The following is a 27,477-nucleotide window of genomic DNA, read 5'->3' as shown; positions in this document are numbered from 1 at the left end:
CCTGAACAGACAAACCAAACACTAGCTCTAGATAGGGCCTTTCGCATGTTTTGTTTCTCCTCAACACTTCACAGCCCGTTCTCATTCCCAGGTCGTAAAAATACAGCGGTGTTCAGTTAGTTGCCATCTGAAACTTCACCGCTAGATGCCACTAAATCCTACATAGTGGTCCTTTAAGAATAGTATGCCTTTGTGATATTACATTCTTTACAATGCTTAGGCATACATGCAAATGTCAGGGAAAAGTCATGTTAGTTACATATGCCTTCAAATAAAGCTGCAAGACCTTGAATGTTTCATATTAATATAACCACGGAAAACAAGGACACATTTTGAAAAGTTACTTTGAAAATATTCTGTTTATTTAATTTCTGTAATGTTCAAGTGAGTTAAGTCAGTGCAAATAGGTGTGCGACAAGCATGTTCTCTCCTTCTCTTTTTGCCTTTAATTCTTTCAGAAAGGTGGATGGAAGGATCTATAATCATTAATTTATCCATCTGCTCGCTTTCTCTGAAACCAGAACTAATCCACCTGTTGCATTATTTACCCGGAACCAACACTCCCAGTCCCTGCATCAATATTTCAGTGAAGGCCATTCACCTCCACTGGACAGCATGATGAGATAGATGTGGATGTTGGACAAAATATAGCCCACAATGCATTTTGTTCAAAATTAACTAAGTAGAGACATTTTGCTTTATCTTTTATGCCCAAAGTTGGAAACACTTTAGGTCCACATGTTTAACATTCATAAGCAGTATACAAACATTTAATAAATAGTCTATAACCCACTATAATCTAATTAAAGACAATTATAAGGACATTTTGTCATAAGTGTTTACTCATATATTGTATTGGTCAACAATTATACATTCTCCTGTGAAGACAGATTGTAAATAAGACAATAAATAAGAAACCTACTGTAACTTCTCTATTCAGCTGAATGGGTCTAACATATGCAAAATATGTATACGTCTCAAGTGAAGGAGACATCTCCAGCAACAGATACTACACATGGAGAATATGAGGATCATTCATCGATCTGAAAGGAGCTCTTCAGGTCAGTGAGTTAATTTCCTCGACACTATGGTAGGCTGCCAAGTAAGTTAACAGCTAGCCACGTGATGGAAATGATCATCGCATTGGTGAAATGTTATTTGTTACTATGGCAAATGTATCATGAGAATTTGCATTCCAGTGGCAGTTATGTTTAACATTTCAGCTTTTTAGTCTCCTGCATGGGCCGCACTGTAATTACTTCCATGTAGTTAACGTTATTAAAATATGGAAGCTATCTCAACACTATTAGAAGAAGCTGTCAGCGGTGCATTGGGCAATATTTCAAAATGTTAGGTTTACATTTCGAAATGTAAACTCAGTCGTTCGAGCGGCATCATTTGATATGGGGAATCACAGTTTGTAATTTAAGCCAGTAGTTGACAAATTAAGTATGAAACTGGCTGCAGACGGAGCCGGTGAGCTTTTCTGATGTCAGACTTTGAACTCTAATGTACAACACACTCTTTGCTTCAACATAACGCTTCGTGTTTCTCCTCCTGCAACCATATACGTTTTGCCATAAGAACACCAGGGCCGTTTTCATCTTTTAATATTCTACGACTCACTTGTTGGTGCTGTGTTGCCGCATCTAAACCACATCCGGCGTTAATGATGATGTTAGTTTATATTGACCTTACCGAGCCAACACACAAACGCAGCAACAAATACTTCCGATCGGGGGGGTCCGCAGCCATTAATAAGATCAGCACCTGCTGCACACACTTTGTGCTCTGTGAAGTTTATGTTTCCGAGTGTTGTTTGTTTGACTATATGGCTCATTATGGCATCAGTGCTGTTGGTGTATGGATATATCTGTAAGGCAGATGTCAGAGGGTTATGTCTGTTACACAGATGGGAGGTTTGGTGTCTAAAAACCAAAATATGGCAGCACTTTCCTTCAAATGTATAATTAGCTCCGTTATGACTTCATATTGAGTCATAATTTTACAGCATGGCCATAAGAAATAAACTATTGTTTCTTAATGTAAATTTAGAAGGACAATTGTGGATGAAGAAGACCAGCAGCCCTGCATCTGACTGTGTTGTTTGTTTCCATTGGTTATGACACTTCAGATCTGCTCCGATGGATCGGTCCATTTCAAGAATTCCCTTAGGAAATATTGGTTGTGATATCTTTATCCAATAATTATCTAGATCAGTCCTCGAGGACATAAATGTTCAGCCCAAAAGAAAATACTCATGTGTGGCACATATGATGCTGCATAATTTCATTTCTAAACAATAAAACATTCCTGTGAATGACAGAAACCAGATCGTCAAGGCTCTTAACATGTCACGAGCGTGTGACAATTAACTAAAATGCTCTATTACTTGAAGACAGTGCTGGCTTTATTTGTTGTTTGTAGCTTTGGGAGAGACTTGTTCGTGATTATAAACCTGCCCTTTTTTTTGTTTTTTAAATCAGCATGAGGAGACCATCGGAAATACTGTGGTGTGTGAATCATAAAACACCCTTAAACCAAAGCACCAGTTTTATTGTTCTATGTCACCGTCTCAGAACATCTTTGTTTATGCGATTGTGAAGGTCCTGTCTCTTCGCTCAGGAGTCTGGCATACTTTCTGAGGCGGCCTGAGAGAGAGGTGTTTACTCATGTTTCTCTTATTGCTGCAGTTAACACACTGATACGTGTTTGTTTCCATTTCAAAATTATGTAGTACATTACAGTGGAATGAAAAAAAATAATGCACTCAGTGGGAAGGGCAACAAAACAAAGCTTTAAAAAGGAGCCCGTCTTGATTAATGTAAAACGACTACAGTTTTCATGCTTCGAATTAAACCGCTTGTTGAAAACAAACTGCAATCAAAGTGCTCTTGATCATTCAGAGAGAATGATCTCTTCAGCAGCCTGACCGTAACTGTAGTGTACAGTATCTGTACGTTTATCGTAAGACCTCCATTTTTGTCTATAAATGCTTTAATGTGTCTGTAATTAAAGTTAACTGCCAGGGCCATTTCTGCAGAGCTGGTCTGAAGACCATAATGCGTTCAAAGCCACCAGCCCCAACCGCAATGAAACAATTAGAATCACTGAGCCGAAATGTTGGTCCCTAATAGCATTCTCCTTCTAGGCATGAGCAATCAAGACTTATCCAAGGCATGACAAACGGAGCCAGAGGGGACCTGTGTCAGCTCATCTGGGCTGGAATCCGTGCAGCCGCTCGACATTTACTGATCTAAAGTCCGCAGAGCTCTTTGGGAATATATATACGATCATAGTGGTTTGCTTTGGGTGCTGACCCCAGATCAGCACTTCCACTCTGCTTGACTTTGAAGTTTGGCCTCAGATTGCAACGGCAGTTTTACGCCAAAACCACGAGACAATGAGACTGACTCATTTTTTTCCTATGGGGGGTGGGGATTTTGAGAAATGTGGCCACATCTAAAAAAAATATTTATTCATCATTAGAGAGGCAGCGCTTTTGCATTCTGACCTAATGTGCAAGACTTACAACTAACTTACAACTATGTATTAGTAGCACCATAATTACTGAATTACTGTACAGTAAATCAGATTTTTTCAGATATTTTTAGTTAAAATTCAAAAGTAACTGCTAGACAATAAACTATAAATCATTTAAATCAATATTGAACCGTGTGTTACTTATTGTAAAGCAAGCACTTGAATTCCCAGAGAGGGAAGCCCCTACAGTCTTCTTACCAAGTATTTCAGGGGGAAAAAGTTGAATATGTGGTGCTTTGCTGCATCAAACAAATTGTTTTCTGGTGTGACGAAACATTTTTTCCCTTACGGACGACCGACTTCCAACATCTGAGTCTTGTTAGGACAGTTAGACAGAACAACAAGACTGCAGGGTGAAGCAATGAAGAGATCAGTTAGTAATTGATCAGTAACTGATAATTAGTTCAATAGTAGTTTGTGCTTAATATTTCAATACAGTAATGATTAAACAGCTTAAAAACTTCAGTGCAATAAAAAGAAGGGCCAAAGACACACTTTGTGTATTTGTTTGTGTGTGTGTGTGTGTGTGTCTGCGTGTGGGTGTGTGCTGTGTGTGTTGTCATTCTACACCCCAAATTTAAGCCACAGAGCCACTGACCAGATGTTTTTTCTCTCTTTCTCCCTCTCAATCCATCTCTTGGTATTTTTCTGTCTCTTCTTCTCACTCCTTTGTTCTTTCCCTGAGAGTTTCCATTTTTATTGCTTCACAAGTTCCCAATCATTCATTTATTTCTGCCGTTAGACCCACAGTTAGCATGGTAATATGACCTTGAAGCCCCACTAAAAACTATATGACCTGTGGCTAAAATGTGACTAAAATAGTTATATTCAAAACTTCCAGGCTGCAACTGTGTGTTCTTTTTATTAATTAATCTGTTGATTTGTTTCTTGATTATTTAATTACATTTTCTGTCCACAAAACATCCAAAAACTATTAATTAATTATCTAAATAAATGCTATTGAACTTTCTGTCTATTGACCTGATATATTCACTCACTGTATCAGTACTGCGAGACTTACAATCAATGAAAGGGTGTTTCTCATGTTAATTCAATAAAGTTACACACACATTAGTATGAATGAGAAATGGATGTGAGAGAGAAATCTACATCACACCTAAAATGCTGCTCTGCTGGGGTTTGTTTTCTACCTGTGTTACAGTGAATCAACAATTTGCTAGTTTCTTCTCACGAGAGCACTGTGTCTGCACACGTCTGTCTCAGAGAATCTCCTTCAGTCCAATAAATGTTAAACAGCTAGGCTAGAGACTGAGGGAAGTTTACGATATCTAAGGCGAGGTTATTCATCACACAGCACGACGTAAAGTGCTGTCCGTGGTGCTGAATGTTGTCTGCAGGTGTTAACATGTAAATGGTCTTCTGGTGCCTGAACATGTGTGTCAAGTGCGGCACAGACGCTCAGACAGTTTCTTGAGGTTTGTAATTCAGCGTTGCAACTAACAATTACCAAAAGAAATCTGCAGATTATTGTCTCGAATAATGCTCTATAGAACGTAAAATACAGGCAACTTCTACACTGCTTTTTAGGTCAAACCAACAGTCAACTCACACATATTTAGCTTAGTGTATCATAAAAAAGAAAAACAACAAATACACAGAATTGAGAAGCTGGAACCAGCCTCCACTTCAACATCTCTCTCCCCTCATTTCCTGCCATCTCCTTCTAGTCAACTTCGTAGGAAAGGCATAAAATTACTACTATTACTTACTTATATTTCAGCTCTAAGTCTCTAATTTAAACATGAGCCACAAGGCAAAGAAAACTCATTCGTATACACCGTATTTTACATCTCCCATAGCCAATTACACAAAGAGTAAAACTGTGCAATCATTGATCAAATATGAAGTAAGGAAATAGCATTATGAATGACTTATGATCATCACACAGCCTGTGAAATTCTGCACAGTAGTTGGTTTTTCACCACTGCTCCCCATCAAATCAATCTTTGCCATCTGCAAAGTCGGGCCCTCAGCGGGAAGTAGGAGGCTGTAAAGTTGATGTGAATGACAGATTGTTGGCAGCACTCGACATCTGTATAATCTCTGTTAGAGTTGACCACCTAATAGGGAAATGCTGGCTGGCTGTAATTGTACAGGTCTTTTTGTTTTTACATTGCTATTGCTGTGCTGTTGTTGCATCTGCAAAAAGGAATTGTTTGAAAACACCCTGAAGTACTAATGCATGACGGATTGACACTGAGGGACTAAATGGAGGAATAAACAGAGCAACAGAACGTGATAACTCAAATTTATCAGCTGCATACCTTGGACAGGAGTCAGTAGTTCCAGTAATAACAGACAGACTTATGAGAGAAGAGAAGAGATGAGAAGAGAAGAGAAGAGAAAAGAAGAGGAGAGGCAGGGGCGGAGATATGGCTGTTGTCTGACAATGTGAAAAGGAAATTAAACAATGCTGAAACCAGACAGTAGACCTAGATTCTTGAAAGGTGAAACACAGCAACACACGTAAGGTACAACTTCTTTCATCCAAACACAGATATTTATCTAAAGATTAAGCTCTAAAGTAAAGAAATCACTTGATAGTATCTGTCAAAACAGCTGAGGGGAAACTTGGCTCAAAACCATTCTGTGCATCTTTCAAATGAGAAAAAGAAACTCTTGGCACTTATCAGGCATAGGCAATAGCTCGTCATGGAGAGCGGAGAATTTGTAGGTTTTTAACTCTGTCATAAACGCTACAGGAGGTAATTTTACTAATGAGCATCCGGAGAAGAAGACCTAATCAGGAAGATTAGCGCACAGTCAGAGACACTTATGTCGATGAACTGACCATTTATATCAAATGGTTATAAAAATACATTTGGCAGAAAAATGCTCTTGAAGCTCTCAAAGAATCCGAGCAGCAAGAGGCTTCTGCTGGGTGAACAACCCCTTCCCCTCTTAATATATGACATATATCCACATTAAATCTTAGTTAAGGAGGATGTTGGGGTGGTGGAGGGGTAATAGTGCGGGGTGTCAGGTTATAATGGATGCGCTGTACACCTGCATGAATATGATTGGATGTTAGGAGTCAGCTGGTAGGCACACAGCTGTGAATGAGCCAGGGATTGTGAAGCATGACTGAAACAGCTGATGCCAATCAGCTAATGCACAGCTTCAACGCTATGCTTCATCTTTTATTCATAGGAGAACTTGATGTCATTTATTTAAGCTACAGCCTAAGGAATTCATATTTACTGAAACACTAGTAGATTATGATATGTACCTTGTAATGAGTAGGTCTGGGTGTGGAAGTTCAGTATTGTTTTGGTACTGACAGAAGTAATGAAAGTGTCACTGAATGGACGGTGACAGTCATAATCTTGTTTACTTAATCTCTTCTTCAGATAGTTCCGGATTTAAAATGTTGGGTTTTTTTTACATTTCAGACTATTGCACTCAGGCATTATTGTGCTGCTGCTCAAGTTTAGACAACATTTATTGTTTCAGAGCTCTGTCTTCTTTTGTTAAATAAAAAAAAGTTTGTAGAGAAACATGTTCATATTTCTTAAATTAGAGAATTAAAAACAGTACTATTTTGGTACAAAATAAAGTACCAAAACCTACCAACATTTTTAAACAATACCCAGTGCTACTTAAGAGGACAGAACTGTTCTAGAGATGGACCTTGGAGCACTGCAAAAAGAGAGAGATATATGAAGGAAAGGTTTTCTGCTCAACTGGTGGGGTTTTGTCTGGGAAGGGGAGGAGACAGAGAAAAGGGGGAGAAGGAGAGGGAGGGAAAGAGAAAACGGGGTGGAACAGATCTCCCCCCCTGCACACACACACAAACACACATGTACATGTGCAGACACATGCACGCACATATACATGCACACTGCTCTTCAAAGCCAAGTGGTTTTCATAGACATCCAATTACACTAAGAGATGACATCTGGGGAACTGCAGCAGATAAATAAGGTGAAAGGAAAGACAAGATTCAGTCACCTCAGAGAAACTCCAGATAACCAGAGAGAGCACCACTGATAGAGATAGGAGAGAGGGAGAGGCAAAGGAAAGAGGGAGGGGGCCAAAAGAGAGGGAGCCACACACGGGAGGAAAGAAGAGAGGCAACGCGCTGCTCCAGCGCTCAGACTCCGAGAGGCAAGGACAGAGGAGAGATAGGGAGCTCAGCTCACTGACAAGACGCACAACAAGAGAGGGGAGAAAGACGAGAGCTCCCGGGCTCAGTTACACACTCAAGTAACTTCAGACCAGCTCCGAAAAACCAAGAGAAACAAGGGGGAGAAAGAAAAGAACAAAGTCTGGATTCTGTGACTCTTTTTTGTGGCCTGCCTTGCGTGGATTTCTCTGTACATTTTATGAGAAGCAGCATTAATCCCTTTTTTGACTTCCTGTTTTTATTTATTTATTTTGTGAGCAGTTTGGCATCTTTTATCCAGACCTCCTCTGCCTTCCTGTTATCCACCTCCCTGGACTGGAAAAGATCAATGGTTTGGGACATGTGTGTGTGTATGTATGTGTGAAGTAGATGTTTTTAGCAGTGTATATGAATGAACTGATAATGTGTGTTTTTGTCTTTTGAAGATGTGTAGGTCTATATACAAACTTTAAAAAAAAAAGTATTCTTAGTGCGTGTGTGTGTGAGAGAGAGAGTAACCAAAAGCAAAGAGCGGCAGCCTTGGGAGAAGAGAGCCAAGGTGGTGAGAGGTCTTTGAGGCGAGCCCCCCAGTTGTTCCCGTTGTGAGGTGATCTGAGTTATGGATGTTGACGCATTCCTCTGACGCTGCTGAGGAATAAACAGCACAGGGGACTACAGCAGAGCCACCGCAGGCTTCACCACCACCACCAGCAGCTGCATCACCATCACCCACAATATTACCGATAACTCTACATCTGCTACTATAATCACATCTACCGCAGACAGATTGTCTTCAGGAGCCATTCTACAGGTTTTAACAGCTACAGCTACAGAGGTTGGGGGTCCCCAGACAGAGGAGGTGTAGTCGGTCAGTCAGGGGGAGTTTCTCCCACTCTCATTCCCTCTCCCTGCACCCAGCTCAGCATGCCCCAGCCCCTGAGCACCTCCACAGCTCTCTCAGCTCCACTACCATGTGTAGATGGACAGTGACACAAGGTGCACCGGTCGCCTGGTTCTCCTCCTGCCCCTTCTGCAGACCTCCTTCACTCCTCCTCTCCCTCACCTTCCTCCTCCTGCTTCTCCTGCTCGGACCCTCCTCGTCCTCACCCCTGGCCACTTTATCGTCAGACTCTGAAAATAACCACAATGCGCCGGGAGGGACTCCTCCTGACATCTTCATCTCACGCCCGCCACCATCCTCGTCACCCCCACCAGTGCACGCATCCTCTGCGAGGTTGCCACGGGCAACCAATGTGTCTTCGTCCTCCGCGACTGTCGTCGGGCGCCACGTGCGGAGCAGCTACAACCATCTACAAGGAGATGTGCGCAGGAGGAAACTGTTCTCCTACCAGAAATTCTTCCTACGCATTGACAAGAAAGGAAAAGTTAATGGCACCAAAAGCGAGGACGACCCATACAGTAAGTCCACTTTGTTATATTTTAACAAGTGTGTTTCATTGGTTCTTTACATTTTAAGCAATATTCAAGGAAACAGCAACTTGTGAGAATTAGAAACCAATCTGGGATTTTTAAAAGTTTTCACTGGATATTGAGCCATTTCATTTGCACCAAAAATTGACAAAAGCACAACCAAAAGTTTGCTATTAAGCATTTTTTATATCTATCAAAGAGAACAGTGTGGATGCACTAGCTTTCTGCAAAGAGAGAGGTTTTCGGTCTTTCCACCCTTCAGCAACTGTGCACCTTATAAGATAGGTTACTGGGCAAAAGAACAAATAACAAAGCTGCGTGATTTTCAGCCCTTTCACCATGTGTACAGGCAGGCATATTTGCCAGACTACAGAGAGCATGACAGTGGGAGAGGAGAGAAAAAAACAAAATGAGTAAGTCAGGAAGATAAAAAAGAGAGATGATCCACTGGAACCAATTAGAAATGGCCCAGAGAAAGTTCTTCTTTCTTTGAGGAAATATCTAAAACACAGCTATTACCAAACCCCTGGGGAGAATGACAAGTAGACTTACTCCTTGCTGCTATTGTGCTGCAGCCATAATAGTGGTGGGCACATGCTAAGTATGAGGTTATACAGACTTAGATGTAAAGTAATAACCACGCGATTCCTGCTCCTTTTTCTGGTTGTGCATTTTGAGGGCTGTGAAACATGATTTTAACCTTTATTTATCCCGAGAAGGGTCACTGAACACACATGCGCTTTTGTCAGCACCACTCAGCCTCACATTCACACAGTTATACTCTTTCACACTGGGTAGGCTCCCAGCTCTTAGTCCTCCACTGTGGGGCATTGAAAAACTCCACTGGTGCTTTCAGGACACCTTGAGATACCTTAACTGTAGTTTTTGAGGGAGGAAATGGTATGATTGCATGACTGAATGCAAACTGCACAAATGATGTGGAATCTCTTGTAAGATAATAGATTCATATTAGGAATATTTAGTGTACAGTGACTATATATTAGCATGCAAACCTCACCAAAGCACACTACAAAGTACACTAGCAAATAAAAAATACTTTTAAAAACTTGTAAGGGTCATCATAATCATTTATGACTGATTCAGAACAGAAAATCAGCTGTTATCATTTTGTAGTCCACATCTTTATCTTCTAGTTAAACACATCTGGAAGTTCTCCAGGACTGCCACAGTCTTCTGGTCTCTGCCTAAGGGCACATTGACAGTAGTTGTTGAAGTAGAACAGAGCATTACTCCCACATTTACCTGCCCAAAGTTTCCCTGCCAGTTCACTGAATTAGATGGGTCACGTCCAAAACACGAACTAATTTCTGAAAGATTATACCGCAGGCTCTCGCTGCATTACGTCTACTACTATGTATACGAATCTGTCACAGCATGTCAAGAGTGTGTGTGTCTGGGGAATGTAAACGTCATAAATTGATTTTTATCACTCACACACCTTTATACACATGTCGTAGGTTTATCTGTCTGTGGGTCTGCGGTGCTGTACAAGCCTCTCCTGCTAAGAGCACACACACACACACACACGCTTGAGCACAGAGAGGCCAGTCTTGCACATGGCCTCCATATGGCAAAGCCCACTTTTATTAGGGCCAGGGCCAGTGTGAATATGTGTGTGCATGTGTGTCTCTGTGTGTGTGTGTGTGTGTGTGTGTGTGTGTGCCACTCAGACACCAGGGCTCTGCCAGACATGGTTGAAGGAATTTCAATTAGCGTCTCTTCCTCCCTCCCCTTGCCTGCAGTCCTTTCTGACACACACATGCATGTGCACACACACATACACTTTTACACACATGCACATAAAGAGCTCAGCCATTAGGGTGCAACGTGTCACTAACTATAATGGCATCAGGTCATGGCATTTGAAGCACAATCCATCAATTTCAACAGCTTTTGCCACTTGATTGTAGTGAAAAAATATAAGGCAAATGGGTAAGAACTTTGTAGTGAAAAAAGAATCTCAAATATGAGGACTTGGCCATGGAGGCCAAACCTTTCAGGATATATTTTGTCTTAGCAGCATATTTAGTAGGCATTTAATCAAATATCTACCTGATAGCAAGTGCAGATGTTTAACATGTTTCAGATTAAAAGACAATGTGTGAAAATGTGGCTATAAACTTTGGCTGATATGGCTGTAGTGAAATAATGATTAAATAATGTGTGTGTCTGCACACCATCATTATGTCCAGGTGCTTGTGCATTGACAGCATTTGCATCCGTGATTAAGCTTGCATTTACAGGAGTTTGCATGCTTATGCGCCACCTCCTGCTATTTTGCATGCACTCTAAAATCAGCAGAGAACAAATTGTACCCTTCAAACTAAACCAAACAGAACATGATTCAATTCTCCTCCACTAACTGACAACATGGATGTGGTATTGGTCATGCTAGTGTTTTTTTGCTTTGCAAGTTTTCAATGCACTTTTTGTTCATTTTAATATGCAACAGATTATAACATTGTTTTAGAGTTGATGGAAGCAAAGAAACTGCTTCAAAGAGCACACAGACCTTTGGACAAATTAGTTCTTTGAGGCAAGTTTCTGGCCTTTATGTGCTCATTAAAAACACATGGCTTTTCTGAGATAATGCAAACCTAGCTCTGTATATATATACTGTAATGTACCTACATAACAAAGTGTACTAAAATTGCCCCAATGTGTAAGAGAAAACTCAGGTGTTGCACATCTACAAGTTATAAAAAATTGATCTCTCCTTTAGGAAAGCATCACATTGAAAACTAGTAAGGGGGCAGTTGTTAGTGCTGTTATCATGGTCGAGTAGTCTGGTAATGTTCAGGAGGTCAGATTGCAAATGGGTGTCATTAGATGGTGTCAGAGGTGATGAAGAAGTTTCAGCTCCAGCTCCAGGGTCGAGGCTCTCCTCCACAGCTGAGCCTTTCTAATCATCTTGTCAAGCTGAGGGCAGTACATCGTTCAGGGTTTAGGGCCTGTATTGTGAGTGTGTGCTCACTGGTCCGTGGCAGTGTTTGTCTATTTGTGTTCATGTGAGATGGATGCTCATTTATCCATCTCACCTCACAAGGCCTTCAAAATAAGGCGCTCCTAGTCCAAGGATGGCATTCCTATCGGGCTGTCATGTGATTGAGCATTGATCCTGCCACTGACCATAAGCAACAGAACTGCCCTTGTTCTTCTTCCCTCGGTCTTGTCCACGGACTGTCACATCTTGTTTACAAACAAACGAATAAAGCAATGAAACAAATGGACATGTGTTTGCAGTTGGACCACAGACTTGTGGTCGTGCGTAGCTCAATTAGCATTGAACGGTGCCAACTTGACCACAGTCAGAGCTTTGACTCTAACTGTGGCCACCCGGATTGTAAAAGCTGCCGCACATACTTATTGTTAACATTAATCACAGCAGACACATTACCCGCTGACATGAATTAATCTAACGCACCACAATTTATGGAGAGTGTAATACACTGGACATTATTCTGATTTAGTGCAGGTTTTCCATGTCCAGGGTAATTACGCAGGTCTGCCCCCTCTGGTTTGACCTCTACCCATTGACCCAAGTCAGGAAGCTTTGTTAATGGAAAGGTCAGCGCTACACATAGTGCATCACTTTTGGCTGTTCTGTTACTCTGCCACTGTTATGTGTATAGCGGGGATGCAAATTTCATTTAATTTATTCATTCGTCTAAATTATACTATATATATATATATATATATATATACACACACACACACTTTAATACATTTAGATTTCCAGTGACACATCTGCATCCAACCATATTCTCTTACAGTGAATATTCTCCATCGCACAAAGTAATCTAATATATTATTAAGCGTAAAAAGAAAGAGAGTATTGCTGTAATATTGTTTTCAACACTAATCTTGTTTCAAAAAGTTTCACTGCACTAGAATGAAAGAAAATCACACTTGATTCTAGAAAATTCCTGAAACAAGTTGATTTGTATTGAAAATTGTCAAACTATTTCACTGCAGTGGCAGATTTTTTCCACTTTTTTTGAAAAAAATTGGATTGGATTTTTGCAGTTACCATATTACCAAAAAAAGCAAAACAGAGCAAGAAATGCCCGTTCTTTTAATGTGAAAAGCAGAACAAAGTTGTGTTTCAGAAGCATTTGAATACGCCTTAAAAACCACAACCACCTCTTCTCATCTTTCTCCTCTGCATCAAAAAAACCTCCAATGACTCAGCAACATTAACGCATAACAAAAAAGTGCCATTTTTGAATATGTTTACCATTTTCTTGAAATGAGTCGCAGTCTTTTCCCTTTTTCTACTCCTGTACATCTTTATTCTCCCTGCTCTCCACTTGATGAGTGAGTTTAGGGTTCTCGTGGGAAAAGGTAACAGTGTGGCCCATAAAAGAGAGTTATGAGGTGGTACTGGATGCACCAGAGGTTAGTGTCAGTGTTGCTTTTCATTCAGACTTACTTTGACATCTTCATAGACTCTCTTTCTCTCTCTCTCTCTCTCTCTCTCTCTCTCTCTCTCTCCAACAGCTGTAAATAAAAGCTGTGAGCAAACGTCACAGCACAAGCTTGTTCAGGAAATGCTGAACCCATCATCGAGTACCCCTAAAGCTGCCAGAGTCGAGGCTAACATCAACAATTACATTCAGCTGCACTCTAAAAACATACAATAAACATATACTACCTGCACACTCCCTCTGATCCTCCCTCCAACAGCATTAATTTGGCCTGTGGTTGAAACTAATAGTTAGTTCTCCTTATAGGTTGTAAACAAAAATCATGGAAAACCATTCAAGGTAATGATTGAAATTAGTCAGGCTCTTTTACTTAATCACCTCATAACATCTTAGAAACTCCAATCCGTCTGGATGAACAAATAATTTAATTTTCATATGGCAAACTTCGTGTCTGAGAGTCTGGATCAAATCATGTCGGTTCCAGATCATCACTTCTTTACTGGAATCTACGGAGCAAATGCTGTCAGTGTCCTGCAGAAAAACATTACATAATGTTGATTATTATCTTACGTAAGAGCGATGTAACTGACGGACAGCTTTGCCTTGCACATTTAGAAGTTATTTAATGGATAACGGAACCAAGCCAAAGCATTGATAACATGTTGTAAACGTTCGAGACAGGCGGATTAACAAGCCATTTACTGGTATTTACTGGAGGTTTAATGGCGCTTCACACACACACAAGTTATTACACAATCTTTGATGTCTAGAGCCTGAAATGTTCCGTTTTGGGACAAACTTAATCCCAGAAATCAGGCTGCCTAAAAAGTCATAGTGCAACCTGCACATCCAAACACAGCAGGCTTTCTCAGTGCAAACAGAGACTGTGAGAGAGTAAGCATTAGTGAATTTATCTGCTTTAGAAATCTGGAAACTTACGGTCTTTTAACATAGCCTGAAACTTCCAATATTAGTTATTACGGAAGAAATGATCTTTCCCGTATTGTGGCAACATATGCAGTGCTCGGTCTTTTCATCTCAGGACCACAGTATAGTTCAGTGATGGTCTACATATTACTGTAATTAACTGTGGTAATAAAGACAACTGTCAGATGTAGCATTCATGTGTAAAAAAAAATGTGCCCAATTATGCCTCCAAAACTGATTAGACTTGAGTGACTAAAATCGTATTTACAGTTAATTTAATAATTCTATCTAAAAAAATTCTAATTACTTGGAATAAAAAAAAAAATTCCTGTCCTCCCCGCCTTCGTCAGCACTATTTCACATCTCCCACATGAGGATGAATGTGAAGGTCCAGAGGTCCAGATATATGAGTGCCCTTTGACCACATAACTACCCGAACAGGGTAATTTACAGAGCATGTGTATGTGTTCATGCTCTTGATGTGTCTAGAAGAAAAGGTGAAATTAACAATTCTTTTAAGATATAGACCTTTTTCACAGCAGCCCATGAAAGTAATAGGGTAAACACAGGTGTTACAAACGATAATGATTAAAGTTCTGTTCCATTTAGTGTAGCAGAGCCTTTTTCAGTGAAACAGGCACGATAGAGGCACCCTGACTCTGTTTGACCTGGATGGAGCAGGACCTTTATGTGTTTACCCTACTATTTCATGCCAAAGGTTCTGCTGTGTGAAAGGTCTACTGGTTAAGAGATTTCTTCATTGTTAAAGAGCAGTTTTTATACTTCTGAATGCTTAGTGTTTTTGCCAGGAGTCACTGAGGACACTGACAGGATCTGTCTGATTTTCCATCACTGTTTACATATTCCCTATCATCGCTGCTTGATATTTTCCCATCAATTCACTCCCCTGTCCATTAATGTGTCAGCTACAACAAGACTGAAATAAAAGCCAGATTTCTGTAGGCAGACCGAGGCAGCCCTGCCACAAACCCCACCAGTCAGGCACCACCTTAAACAAAAGTCTTTCAGCAGCAAATCATGTTTCTGTAAGATCTTCTGATGCTTCGGAGCACTTCGGCTGTCTGAAGAGAAATTGGCTCCAAAACATCAAGAGTCAATTACTATCCGCAAGGAATCTCAAGTTGGGCATCTTTGTTTTGTTGGACAGCCTTTTTTTTCATTGTTTATGTTATGTGGAAGATTCTTGCAGTGTACAATCATAAATATCCAGGAGAGAAGGAGAGAAAGAGAGAGGAACAGGAGAAGAGTCTCAGACTTACAACTAGATCTCAGTAATTTAACAGATTTCTAAACAACCATCAAAATTTGGTGTGAATCATCATCTCTGTGTAACTGGTATGCAGTATACAAATCTGGTAAATGAGCAAATGTGTACTTTACAGATACACTTATCTGTGAAGTTTGCGTGGAAGTCTCGAATACATCTGGTAATACTCCTGAAGTATTCCTGAAGTACATGCTCATAGAGTGCATATTAGCAATATGAAGATTACTGCAAGAATGCAAACACATTGCCCATTTAGGATCAGGTTTTGGCTCGTATCAGCACTGTCCTAACAATAATCCAACAGTTTGTCGTTGTCTGAATAACAAAGCATTACATTTGGCAATAAACTGCAAAACAGAATGTCTTTGGAGTGAACAGTGATGAGACAATTGTTAGCATCATTTACAGTTGAGATCTGGTAGTATTTGCCATTTTAGCACACTTTTCTCCACGGCTCAATGTTGTAACGTTGTGTAATCTCCGCAAAATTGGAGCCTCTACTACTTTGTTACAAATATGATCATAAAATGTGAAGCTCAGAATTTAAAAATACAGTTTGCAGTGCAAAATATTATGTAGTTTAATTGCTGCAGCAGTTTATTTTAAGTTATTTTAAGCTTATTCTAAGCAGTCCATGAGATGACCCTAGACTGTAAACTAAAGTACAGTGACCTCTGAACTTTGTGACGCACGTAATATCCCGGTGAAAATTTTACATTATCTAGTCCGGAAAACCATTACCATTAGCAGATTAGTCAACTGGGCGATCGACAGAGAGATTTTCAAGTTTAAAAGCCAAACTTTCTTTATTTTCAGCTTCTCCAAAGTCAGGATTTACTGCTTTTCTTTGTTTCTTACCATTGTAAATGTAATATCTTTGAGATTTGGACTTTTGGTGGAACACAACTACATTTGAAGATGTCAACCTCGAGCTCTAGGAAATTGTGAAAAAATGTTTTGGACATTTTATAGACCAACTACAAGATCAAGAAATAATTGTTAGTTGCAGTCCTTTACAAACTTCTTTTAGGAAACCAAAAACAAGAATCCCAAACAGTATTATAGTTTGCTGAAAAATGGAAGTGTCATTTTGGTGTTAGCTTTGTGCATGTGAACAGGCAGAATTCATGGCCAGTAAAGCAGTGGGAGGTGAAGAATAGCATCTGTGACAGATAACATCCAGGGCTGCTGCCATATAGACACCACGTGCTTCAGGAAAAGCCCCCCCACCGAATACGCACACATACACCTCATGTTACTGCTCCTCCACAGTCACCCCTAACCCTCCTACACACACACACACACTGCATGAAAGTGAGGCTCTTAATGGAGTCATCAAAGGTAGAGCTGAGAGCTGAGTCCAGAGAGGCATCTGGACAGCCTGGCCGTTTGAACAGAGCAGCCAGGAATGCCGGCTAATTACCAAGTGTGCATTAGTGTGTGCGCGTACTTTACGTGTACGAACATAAATGCATGTGAGGAGAGACAAAGAAAGAAAGAACGATCTAAAGTCGAAAGATGCACGGGACAAACTGAATAATATGTGCATGTCCGTGCGTTACATTGTGGTGTAAAATAACAAGATTTCTAAAGCTGAAAATCCGAAAATGTCTCAAACCACAACAGTTGGGCAACATCGCACTGGCAGCTGAACTGTAAATGAAAAATGTGTGAAATGCAGACGACCGTCACAGCACTTTGCCTGAAAACATAACTCCTGGCGTGTCAGGCCTGTGAAATGTTTTGACAGAAACTGGCAGCTTTGGCACTTTATCATGTTACAAAGTCAACTGTGTTAAAAAAATCACAGGTTTTTTTTTTCTCCTCTCGATCAAATCCCCATTAACATCACTGCGAATTTCTTTTGGTTTCCTCCCAGCTGCTCTTAAACGTGTGTGACATAACTTGCTGTGGTCTCGCTGCGCCCAGTAAGTGATCTCAAATTATGTGGACTGGAATGATAAACAGTGCGGACGAGAAACTTAATGCTATCTGTTGTTTGGACCCCTATTTTTAAACTGAGGGGGTTTTTCACTCAGGTGATCCCTTTTGTTTGATTTTTTTTTTTTTTAATAATCTGGGTTTGTTTTTCTTTTCGTACCTCAGCCAGTTTTGAAATCACACACAGCTTGCACGGTGTGCGGTTTTGGCTATTTCTGTGCAACAAGAAAGACAGTGATGTGAGTGTTCATGTCAGGAAAGGAAATAAAACCATTATGGGGGCAAGAATAAGCTGAATAATACAGTGAGTGCAGGTCAAATAGAACAAGCCTGCTAATGAAAAAAATACTGGAGAAGAAACTCATTCAGTGCAATAAAAAAACGGGCAAACCATATCTGTTTAATATGATTTACAGCCCAGAAACTTGATATGAGCAAAACAAATTTTGAAAACAAATCAGTTTACCAAATATTCTATTTGTAAAAAAAAATGTGTCTATATTGAAAATCAGAAACAGGCCTCTGTTTTCTCAGCTTCGGTCTAAACCGTCGGCCAGGCGGGCTTTGATGTGGCCACTTAGCACAGGATGATACTGTTGTCAACCACATCAGTCTAAACCAATACCTCAACGCTCCTCAAAACACATAATATACAGCAGTTTCCACTCCAACCCAATATCTTCACCAGCACTCACCAAGCAAAGCTGCACAACCGAGGAGTGTTTGTTCTCTCTCAGACTTCATAAAGAGCCGGAAATATTCAACCAAACTCTGAGAAAAAATAATGCAAAGGAAATAGTTTAATCCTGTTTAAAGCATGGGTTTGTGGAATTGCAGCAGTGGCCAAGAATACTTGTTTGCATGCATTTTACTCTTAGTTTGTTTGTATCTATATGGCCGAATACAGCAGAATAAGTTTCATATTTTCAACTGATATCTGATTTGAGCACATTGGTGGTCCATGTTTTCTTTCTGAATTCCTCTATTCTTCTTTTGAATCTTTTATCTTTTTTTACTGGCATGGATTTTCTTCTCTTTTAAGTCTTTGGTGGTTGCATGGACGTAAACTCTCTTGTCACAATGAATATGAGTCGTCGTCAGTCCCTCTGTTGCCATAGTTTCAAAGAGGAAAAATGATCTTGGTGTTCAGACCTCAACTGATGCAAATCAGATATTAAATCTTTAAAAAAAACACAACACATAATAGGGCCACTTTTGCTATATGAAAATTTAGTTTCCTGGATGTCACATTTATATTGAACATCTAAAAAGAGTGAGAGATTTAGTCGCAGCAGAGTAACACAGGGGTTCATCCAAATATTTGACTATTGGACGCAGAATAAAAGAACCGAACCATTCCATTCTTTGCACTGAGGGGAGTTCATGACACAAGCTAGTCCGCAAGTGACAATATTTCACAATACAGAGCGAGACCTCTCCGGGCTGCAGGCACGCAGTAGACCCACTCACAGCTGGTCACCATGTCGAGGTCAAATTGTGAACAACCGCAGCATAATCTTCAAAAAATCTCCTGGATAAACAGTGGGAACATTTTCATAACCTCCCTTAACCTTTAGGTTCAGCTGGAGTCTCACCGACCGGGTTTCCAACAGGGCCGGGCAGGGGTCGATGGGAGGTCTCTGCGCATGTGTGTGTTCCTGTTTGTGATCGTGTGTGCTGTGCTGTTATGTATACGTGAGTGTGAATGTGTGTGTGTGTGTGTGTGTGTCTGTGTACTGCAGGCTAGTTGGAAAGCTGGTTGCGTTACCGAAGCCACCTCCGTCTGCCGTTCAGAGCCGTAAATTCCTATTAAAAGTGACAACTAGTGTTTATCTTAACTTGCAAGTGATGGTTACACTTTGAATGCGGTACAAAGTAACCATTTGACATATTTCCCCATCCTTTATATATTTAATAATTCTATGGTTACTTACCCAGTGACTTTTATTTATGTGGTATAAGAGCAAAAACACCATCAGTTTTTAATACAAATGTGCTACTTATCAGCGTTAACTTCAAACTGACTGTCTTTTTGTTATCAGAAAGATTCTTCAATGTGGCATCCTGTCATCCTCTCTTAGGGACAAACGTTTTTAAAATATCAAACCATAACAGACAGTACTTTATTCAAAACTAGACTTTCTGTGCTAGCAAGTCCTCTGTTACAGTTTGCCAGTGTGTGTTATCGTAATAAGGACTTGTGCCTAATGTGTCCTCAGTCAGATGGGAAGCTGAATGGTTGACAGAGAGGTGAAACTGAGAGAAGATTAGAGAGTAGACAGAAAAGAATATAGACAAAAAAGAAAGTGACGAGAGAGACAGTTAGGATGAGGAATTATTTCACAGAGCTTTGAAAGTGTGACAGAACCGGAATACAAAGAAACACCAACCATCCATAAAATGTGGATTTAGATCATCGCAAACTTTTAACCCTCCAAACACCAATTAAAGCTACGGAACAAAAATATCTTAAATGTATTAAAACTGTTGTATAATTACAGTCCTTTTACGTTTACATGCATTTTAAAAGAGACACATTTCCATTCACGTTTATGGCTTTGACGGGGTCACACTGGAGTTTAGTTTTGGCTACAAAACACATTAAACATCGTAGTGGTCTTTATGAAGTGGTTAATGAACAGTTTCTTACTGTTAGAAGGCCAGGTTGTGTTTATTTGTACTTGCAGCTCCGTTAGTGTTACGGTTTGGGTTTGACTGGCAAAGACCCCTTTTGGCCTGTCTTTATGAAAGTTGTAGCGTTGCCCTGTTACACACAGGTGTTTGCCCTTGGTAGTTTAAAAAAAAAAATGTTGATAGCGGAAAATGTCCATGCTTTTTATATTAACTGTGCTATTTGTGCATTTAGTGTTGGGTCATAAAACTGTTTTTCCTTTGCACTTAAAAACATAAATTCATAATTAAGATGTTGGGCTGAGATCCAGGGGGCACAAGGAGGGAGAAAAACAGTTTTTCAGAAAATACATAACAGACTCAAGACATTAATAAGACAATGTGCTGAATGAGGAAAATCAGCGAGTAAAATAAAGTTTTAAGTTTTAAGAGCAATGTAGGTGTAGCAGTGTGTTTGTGCATCACTGCCTCTGTGTATTTGTGTGTGTATTTATCACAAAGAGCTGTTGTCCGGGTCTGTGTTACAAGCTCAGGTCCTGCTTTTCTCCATCTCCTTGCCATAAACTCTGTTGTTGCAATCTAAGCCTTTTGTTGCAGCCTGGCCTTTTAACTTGCAGGCAGACGGGCTGCTTCTGGTAACTGGTAAAGGGGCCATAAAAGAGCCCTGTGCTTTGGTTTTTGACAAACCACATCAAACGGGAGGAGGCAAAAAGGGGTTTGAACAGGTGGACCGGCCTTTAGTGCAGCACAGACAGATCTTATTTTGACAGATCACAGCTCAGAAATGTCAGCTGTGGCGCAGCGAGACAGAACATTTTGAACCTGATAGATCAGCGTTGTGTTGTGGTACACGTCTGTGTGAGTAATGGACTTAACATAACAAGCCAACATGATGCACTGTGAGCTACGAGAATCTTCTTGAAGTTCAGAGGTTCAACAAGCCTTTATTGACCAAATAAGGCAACCGTGGGGATGGATTAATGCTGGTTTACATCAGAACTACATTTCACAAAAAGCAACATGGCCAAAAACTTTTAAAAAAACAACAACACACATTCAAGGAAAAACTGTTTGTCACTGCAAAACATCAACTTAATTTTTATGTTCTTTTTAGACATTTCCAAATGCAAAACAGTCTCTCATTGCTATTGTAAAGCAATGAGACATTACAGCAGACAATGGGAGACAAGTGTGACACATTTTGCAGTGAGAAAAGGTCCAAAAGTCTAACAAAGAAAGATATCTCAGCATATAAAAGGTTCAGAGTGGGGATTTATAGCTGTAAAACACAACAGTTTGAGGGCGACAACCCGCTTCCTCATCCCTTCATCTCTGTGACAAAAATCACACCAGGGCTGCAGGACGTTGCAGAACTCTGTCTGAGAATGAGAAAGAGTGGATGAGGGGAGGAAATGGGCATCTGGTAAAAAGACAAATTTGATTTGTATTAGATTTTAAGAGTCATTTACTACTAAATCTTGCGGTTCGCTCTAGGAGAAGTAGACAGACGCACTAGTTTTTTTGGCAGTGCAGCAGGGGCATAAGGCTGTCCATAACACATTACTCAAAAAGGAAATTGTCTAATTATTGACACTTTAAAATCTCAAAAATGAAAATAACAGACCTCGAGAGATACTCTGGATAAACTGTCCCTGTTTCTCAATTCATCCTCTCGACTTTTCCTGCAACCAGGCTCCACTTCCTACAGGCCCCTTTAGGCTAATCCTCTCAAACCCCTGATAGTTTTATGGCTTGGTGTAACTGACTTTAGGATGAGAGAAGAAAGGCCCCGCGACCACAGCTTAAACCAGTAATTGGTTCAGGCTTGAAAACTGATACGGACGCCTTGACCTCTTGCCAGTCTGGCAGCCACGAAGCCTCTCTCCGTCCTGTCCGTGTGCCCATTTGCCTGCCTGCCCGCCTGCCTGAGCTCCCCTGGTCAGAAAAACAAACATAGAACGGAGAAATGTTTTTTCCTGGCTTACACCTCGGTCCCAGGGCATGCAGCCCACAAGCTAACCAGCAAATGAACAGGGGGCAAGAGGCCGGTCTGAGGTCTGCCTGTCACATCGTGAAGAAAAAAAAGAGAAGGGGAGACAAGACTGGGGTTCACTTGTGCGGACGAAACAGAGATGATTCAGGTTTCTCCTGCGGAATCAAGGAACTCCAATTAACAGTGATGCGTGCAGACCTAAAACCTCATATTCCAAGATGCACTTTTCACATTTTAAACTAATTTTAATATGGTCTAATACTATTGTGGTGTTTCAGATCCCATACTCTCGCCAACCTTTATTCATATTTTCTTGGTAACAACGTCAACACATGGAAGAAACAGTATAAATGCCATGAAGTCAGTTAATCAGTATTAGTTAGTGATTAGTCAATGGACAGAAAAATATTTGCTAATTTTGACAGTTAAATCCAAAATCTGTTTGTTTTGATCTACTCAAAAGCAAGGATTTATATCGGTTTATATCACTTGTCTTTTGTACTGATGGTCAAACAAAGCAAGCAATTAGAAGATGCCACTTCGGGTGCTGGAAAATCGTCACAGACTTTCATAATAAAAATAATCATTAGTTGCAGACCTGTTTAGGACCATACATATGTAACTGGTTTCAGCAAGATGTAAAAGTCAACAGAACAGAAAGAAAACCACAAAGTTTTGACCCATTTGTGTCTCTGTCCCCGCTGCACCAGGTATTCTGGAGATCAAGTCGGTGGATGTGGGAGTGGTGGCCATCAGGGGCCTCAGCAGTAACTACTACCTGGCAATCAGCAAGAAGGGAGAGCTATATGGAGCGGTGAGTAGCTGTTAAAAGTACTGTGTGACATTAATCTGCCCCTTTTAATGTACAGTTACTTCTTTTTTTTGTTTTTTCCTTTTGGGGTTTTTCAGTGTCCCACCCTAGTGCAGTCTCACGATTGTTAAATTTTTACTGGCGGCGCGGTGTAAAATCTGTGTCAATCTTAATGAGTCAGAGCCTTGCACAAGAGATACTTTTCTCCCTAAACTGGTGACTCTGCAGCTTTGAATTTCCTTGAATGCCTTTTTAAAACAATGGACAAGGCTACAAGACTCTCTATTCCAGAAATAGGAACCACAGTTCAGTCAATGTGAGCTCTCCTCTCCGCTACCTACCTCTCCTCTCCGCTCCATTCAGAAACAGGAAACACAATCCTTCAGTTTCTCTATTCTGCTTCGGTCCCTCTGGGGAGAGCAGCCCTTGTTTCATCCGTTCTCTCCCTCTCCTTCCTTTTCTTCATCTCATTCTCTCCCTCCTTTTTTCCCTCTCTTTTTCTTACTTTGAAAGACCCAACTTTCAGCGTGTCTCTCTGGAGCTACACCACAGATGAAATGACACACGGTAGAAAAGACAGAGAGGCATTCTGTTGCATGGCCTGAAACTGAATTCCCATGACGTCTTCTGCTCGGTGCAACACAAGCCATAGTAGCACAGCGGTGAGGGGCTGGCGTTCGATTACACTTGATGGGGTTTACACAGTGACTTCTTTATCCAGCGGTAATCAAATGAAATCATTGTTTCATTGCATTGCCAGATTAATGCATGTAAATGACACAACAGAGTATGATTGGGTTAGGCCTTTAGGTTGTAACGTGATTGAAGTCGTATAGAATTCTCAAAGAGAACCAACGAGGAAGACGGGGTGATACATTCGCTGTGTGGTCTGGGTTAAAATTAATCGTATTCAACAGTTATTTCTCTATTAAATGTAAATATTTACTTTCTAAGATTTTGGCATAAATTCACTTCATAAAGCAATTCTGACATTATTATTTTTTATGATTCGTTACCATAATTTAATGTCACTTGTGATTACAGTTTCTTTTTTTTTTTGCTTTTGCAATCATTTTAATTGAAAGGCAGCCAGGGCGCGCGCACACACACAGAGTTTGGTCATACCGAGCACGAGTGTTCATTAGAAAGCTGCACAGTGTCTGTAAAATATTCTCATTTTGCTTTGGGAACATTCAGTTTTACTTCTGGAACCAATTTGAACAGCTGTGGCCAGATACAGGGGGAGAGAGAGAGAGAGAGAGAGAGAGAGAGACTGAGTTATATTGTGCATGTGTGTGTGTGTGTGTGCACGCATTCGGGGCAAGTACATTTTTGCTTGTGAATATCAACCGCATCCAGTTAACTGGCTGTTTAAGCGACGTTAGCCTTAAGCACAAGGGCAGCTTCCAGTAAACTGACAAATGTTACTCTCTCAGATCATTTTCTCTTTATTTACCAGTGGGTGGTCACTGCGGTAATGTAGGCCACAAACGCGGTGTCACGATGCTCTTTGCTGGCACAGAGCCCGAACCTGTAAGACGTCACATCTTATGCTAACCTCTCTGCCTGCTGTCCCTTCCCGCACCTCCCCCACCCCTGCAGTCCACTGACACACAAACAACATCTACAACAATTTGAATTTCATGTCCAGTTTTTACAATTGGCCTTGATTACACTGGGGATTGTGCAGCAGATTCTTAAACAATAGCTGACCATTTGTTGATCCACGTTGTCACAAGAAGTAAAATATCAGCGTGTTCCTGCTGTGCTAAGACAAGGTCCATAAGAACAACTTTAACATAATAAGCATGAACAAAATGCAGCAACAAAAAGCAACAAAGCCTGAGATTTGACTTCAGTTTTCTAGTAACAACTAAAGCTAGTTATAATAGTAATAATGAAAGTGAAAGATTAAGAAGAGGGACTGGGTACAAGATGTGGATAAGGAGAAGATTAACTGAAAACTGGGGCCCATTAAATAAAGCACAGTTAATAAAACATACAGTAAGTAAACAACCAGAGATATACAGTACAACAGCCTTCTGAATGGAAGATTAGTTAGTTTTTTGCATGAAAAATTAGTAATTAATTATCAAAATTGTAGCGGATAAATGATCAACTCATAGCTTAAGGTCTACAAAGCATTCATGCTCTTGTACAACCACACATCATGTATCTCATTCACACAGCCAGGACCATATTGTGGTAAAGTTTCAAATCACTGCCTATATAGAAGTGGTGCCTTTACATTGGACATTTGAATGTAATCTCTGCTCTGATTCATTTGTATGTCACATTCACACTCCCCGTCTCTCGCCCCTGCAGAGGGACTATGGTCTGGACTGTCGTCTAATTGAACGTATTGAGGAGAACAAGTACAACACCTACGCTTCAGCAGAGTGGAAGAACAAGAAGAAGCACATGTTCGTGGGACTGAACGCCAACGGCAAGCCAATGAGGGGGAAGAAGACAAGGAGGAAAAACACAGCCACTCACTTCCTGCCCATTGTGGTACAACCACGATGATTGGACATATCAGCCTTGAGAGAGCTCTGCAGACTGCGAGGGTATCAGACTTTATTTGCAGTTACAGCGATGGCCACATTGGACAGATCTGAATCAGATCTGAATGATGCACTGAGGAGGAAATGAATGGAAACCTATGGACATCTCTGTTGGATAAAGACATTTCTATTTTTAAAGAAAGAAATAAGATATATTGCTATACAATGTATATATTATTTTCAGTTTTAAGTTATCAAGTACACTGGCACAGTAGAAAATATGAAAAGAAATTACTTCTGTGCCAAAATGTGATTAGTAATTCACATTTCTAGATTTGTGTACATGTGAGGTGCTTGACTGGGAAGAAATATGAAGCAGCATGCAAGAAAGGTAAAGAAAGAAGAGATGAGGAAGTATTGATGGAAAACTGATAGAAAAGTAGAAGAAAAGTAAAGGGAAAGCAGAAAATGAAAAGGATTAGAAAGAGTTAGAGTCAAGAAGCACCAACACAACAGCAAGTCTAACACTATCATGTTTTTTTCTTTAAATTTATTTATTTTGTGTAATATTTAACAAAAACGAACAAAAACACAAAAAGGACAAACTCTTGTCTTTTTTACCATTTATGCTTCTCTTTTTGAATACTAATCATTTAAACCTAAATAAATATAAAAAATATATTTGTCTTTAAGTTGTTTGACTGACTTTGAATCCTTTTAGATATTTTCACGGTTCAATTATTGGTTGTCCATATTGTAAATACACAACAAAGAGATAGAAATAAATACATATATAAACAAAACACTGAAGGAAATTCTTCAATCAGTTGATCCAGGTAATTGATTCACTGTATTCTCTTAATATTACCATGCAGAGCTCTGGGAATAAAGAGATACTGTAGCACAGGGTGAATGGACACCACCTGCTGATGAAGACCAAGAGCTGAGATATTATGATTGGCTTGAACATAAAAAGGTAATTCTTAGGGATGGCTCGATATCGCTTTTTCATGTTCGATACATCAAGTATCTTACGATACCAAACCGATTTTTCCCACTCATAAACATCTAAAAACGATACATTTGTATGGATGCTTAACTCAGCCATCTAAAAATATCACGTTCAAGCGAATATGAAAGGAATATTCTACTCCCATGAAGGAAGAAATACATAACCCAAAGTTTAGTTAAGCCTTTATAAAATAGTTTAGGCTAATGGATTGTATCACATTTTTTTTCTCAGATATCCGACCAAGTGATTTTTTTCCAGTGGTATTGGACCGATACAATTATTGACTATCGGATTGGTATATCTCTGCTCATTCTTGACCTTTAAAACAGTAGGTTAACAATTATCTTAAAGATCTAGTGTGTAACATTTAGGAGGCTCTACTGGCAGAAATGGAATATAATATTCATAGGTATGTTTTCATTTTTGTATAATCACATGAAAATAAGAATCGGCATGTTTTTGTTACCTTAGAATGAGCAGTTTTTTATCTGTTAATACCTTCCGTGAAGGGCCCGCCATGTTGAACCGCTATGTTTGTACAGTAGCTCATAATGGACAGTCCAAACACTAGCTCAGGGCCGTCATTGGCAGATGGACTTCATTCACTGATGAATACTGTGTGGTTGAAAGCTTCAGAGCAATAAGTGACCACGAGTTAAAGTCGTTCTGTCAAACTACTATTTCAAAAAGGTCAGGAATTACCTTTCATGCGCAAATATATAAATATTTTGATAAAATTAAAAGCATCAGAAACATTTTTATCTAAGTAATCAGTGTCTACAACAAGCTGAATGAGTAAGCGGAGTACTTTAAAAAACCAAA

At 40.1% G+C, this 27,477-nt stretch overlaps 1 protein-coding gene across 1 annotated transcript; it reads left to right on the top strand.

The window, feature by feature from the left end:
• The first annotated feature begins 7,694 nt into the window (after window positions 1-7,694).
• On the top strand, window positions 7,695-26,296 carry fgf10a (fibroblast growth factor 10a). The gene is made up of 3 exons (XM_035668070.1): window positions 7,695-9,088; window positions 23,039-23,142; window positions 25,465-26,296. The coding sequence occupies exons 1-3, from the start codon at window positions 8,641-8,643 to the stop codon at window positions 25,663-25,665; spliced, it is 753 nt and encodes a 250-aa protein (XP_035523963.1). The 5' UTR covers window positions 7,695-8,640; the 3' UTR covers window positions 25,666-26,296.
• The last annotated feature ends 1,181 nt before the right edge of the window (window positions 26,297-27,477 follow it).

Source organism: Morone saxatilis, unplaced genomic scaffold, assembly GCF_004916995.1.
Source record: "Morone saxatilis isolate NCDOM2014 unplaced genomic scaffold, NCSU_SB_2.0 Contig21, whole genome shotgun sequence".
NCBI lineage: Eukaryota > Metazoa > Chordata > Actinopteri > Moronidae > Morone > Morone saxatilis.
The sequence above is the reverse complement of the archived record's forward strand: the minus strand, read 5'-3'. Positions and strand labels throughout refer to the sequence as shown.

Excerpts from the sequence above, each read along its gene's own strand:
- fgf10a (XM_035668070.1), top strand. The coding sequence starts at position 8,641 with ATGTGTAGATGGACAGTGACACAAGGTGCACCGGTCGCCTGGTTCTCC. Across the intron at positions 9,089-23,038 it reads AAGCGAGGACGACCCATACA|GTATTCTGGAGATCAAGTCG; the intron begins GTAAGTCCACTT and ends CCGCTGCACCAG. Across the intron at positions 23,143-25,464 it reads AGGGAGAGCTATATGGAGCG|AGGGACTATGGTCTGGACTG; the intron begins GTGAGTAGCTGT and ends TCGCCCCTGCAG.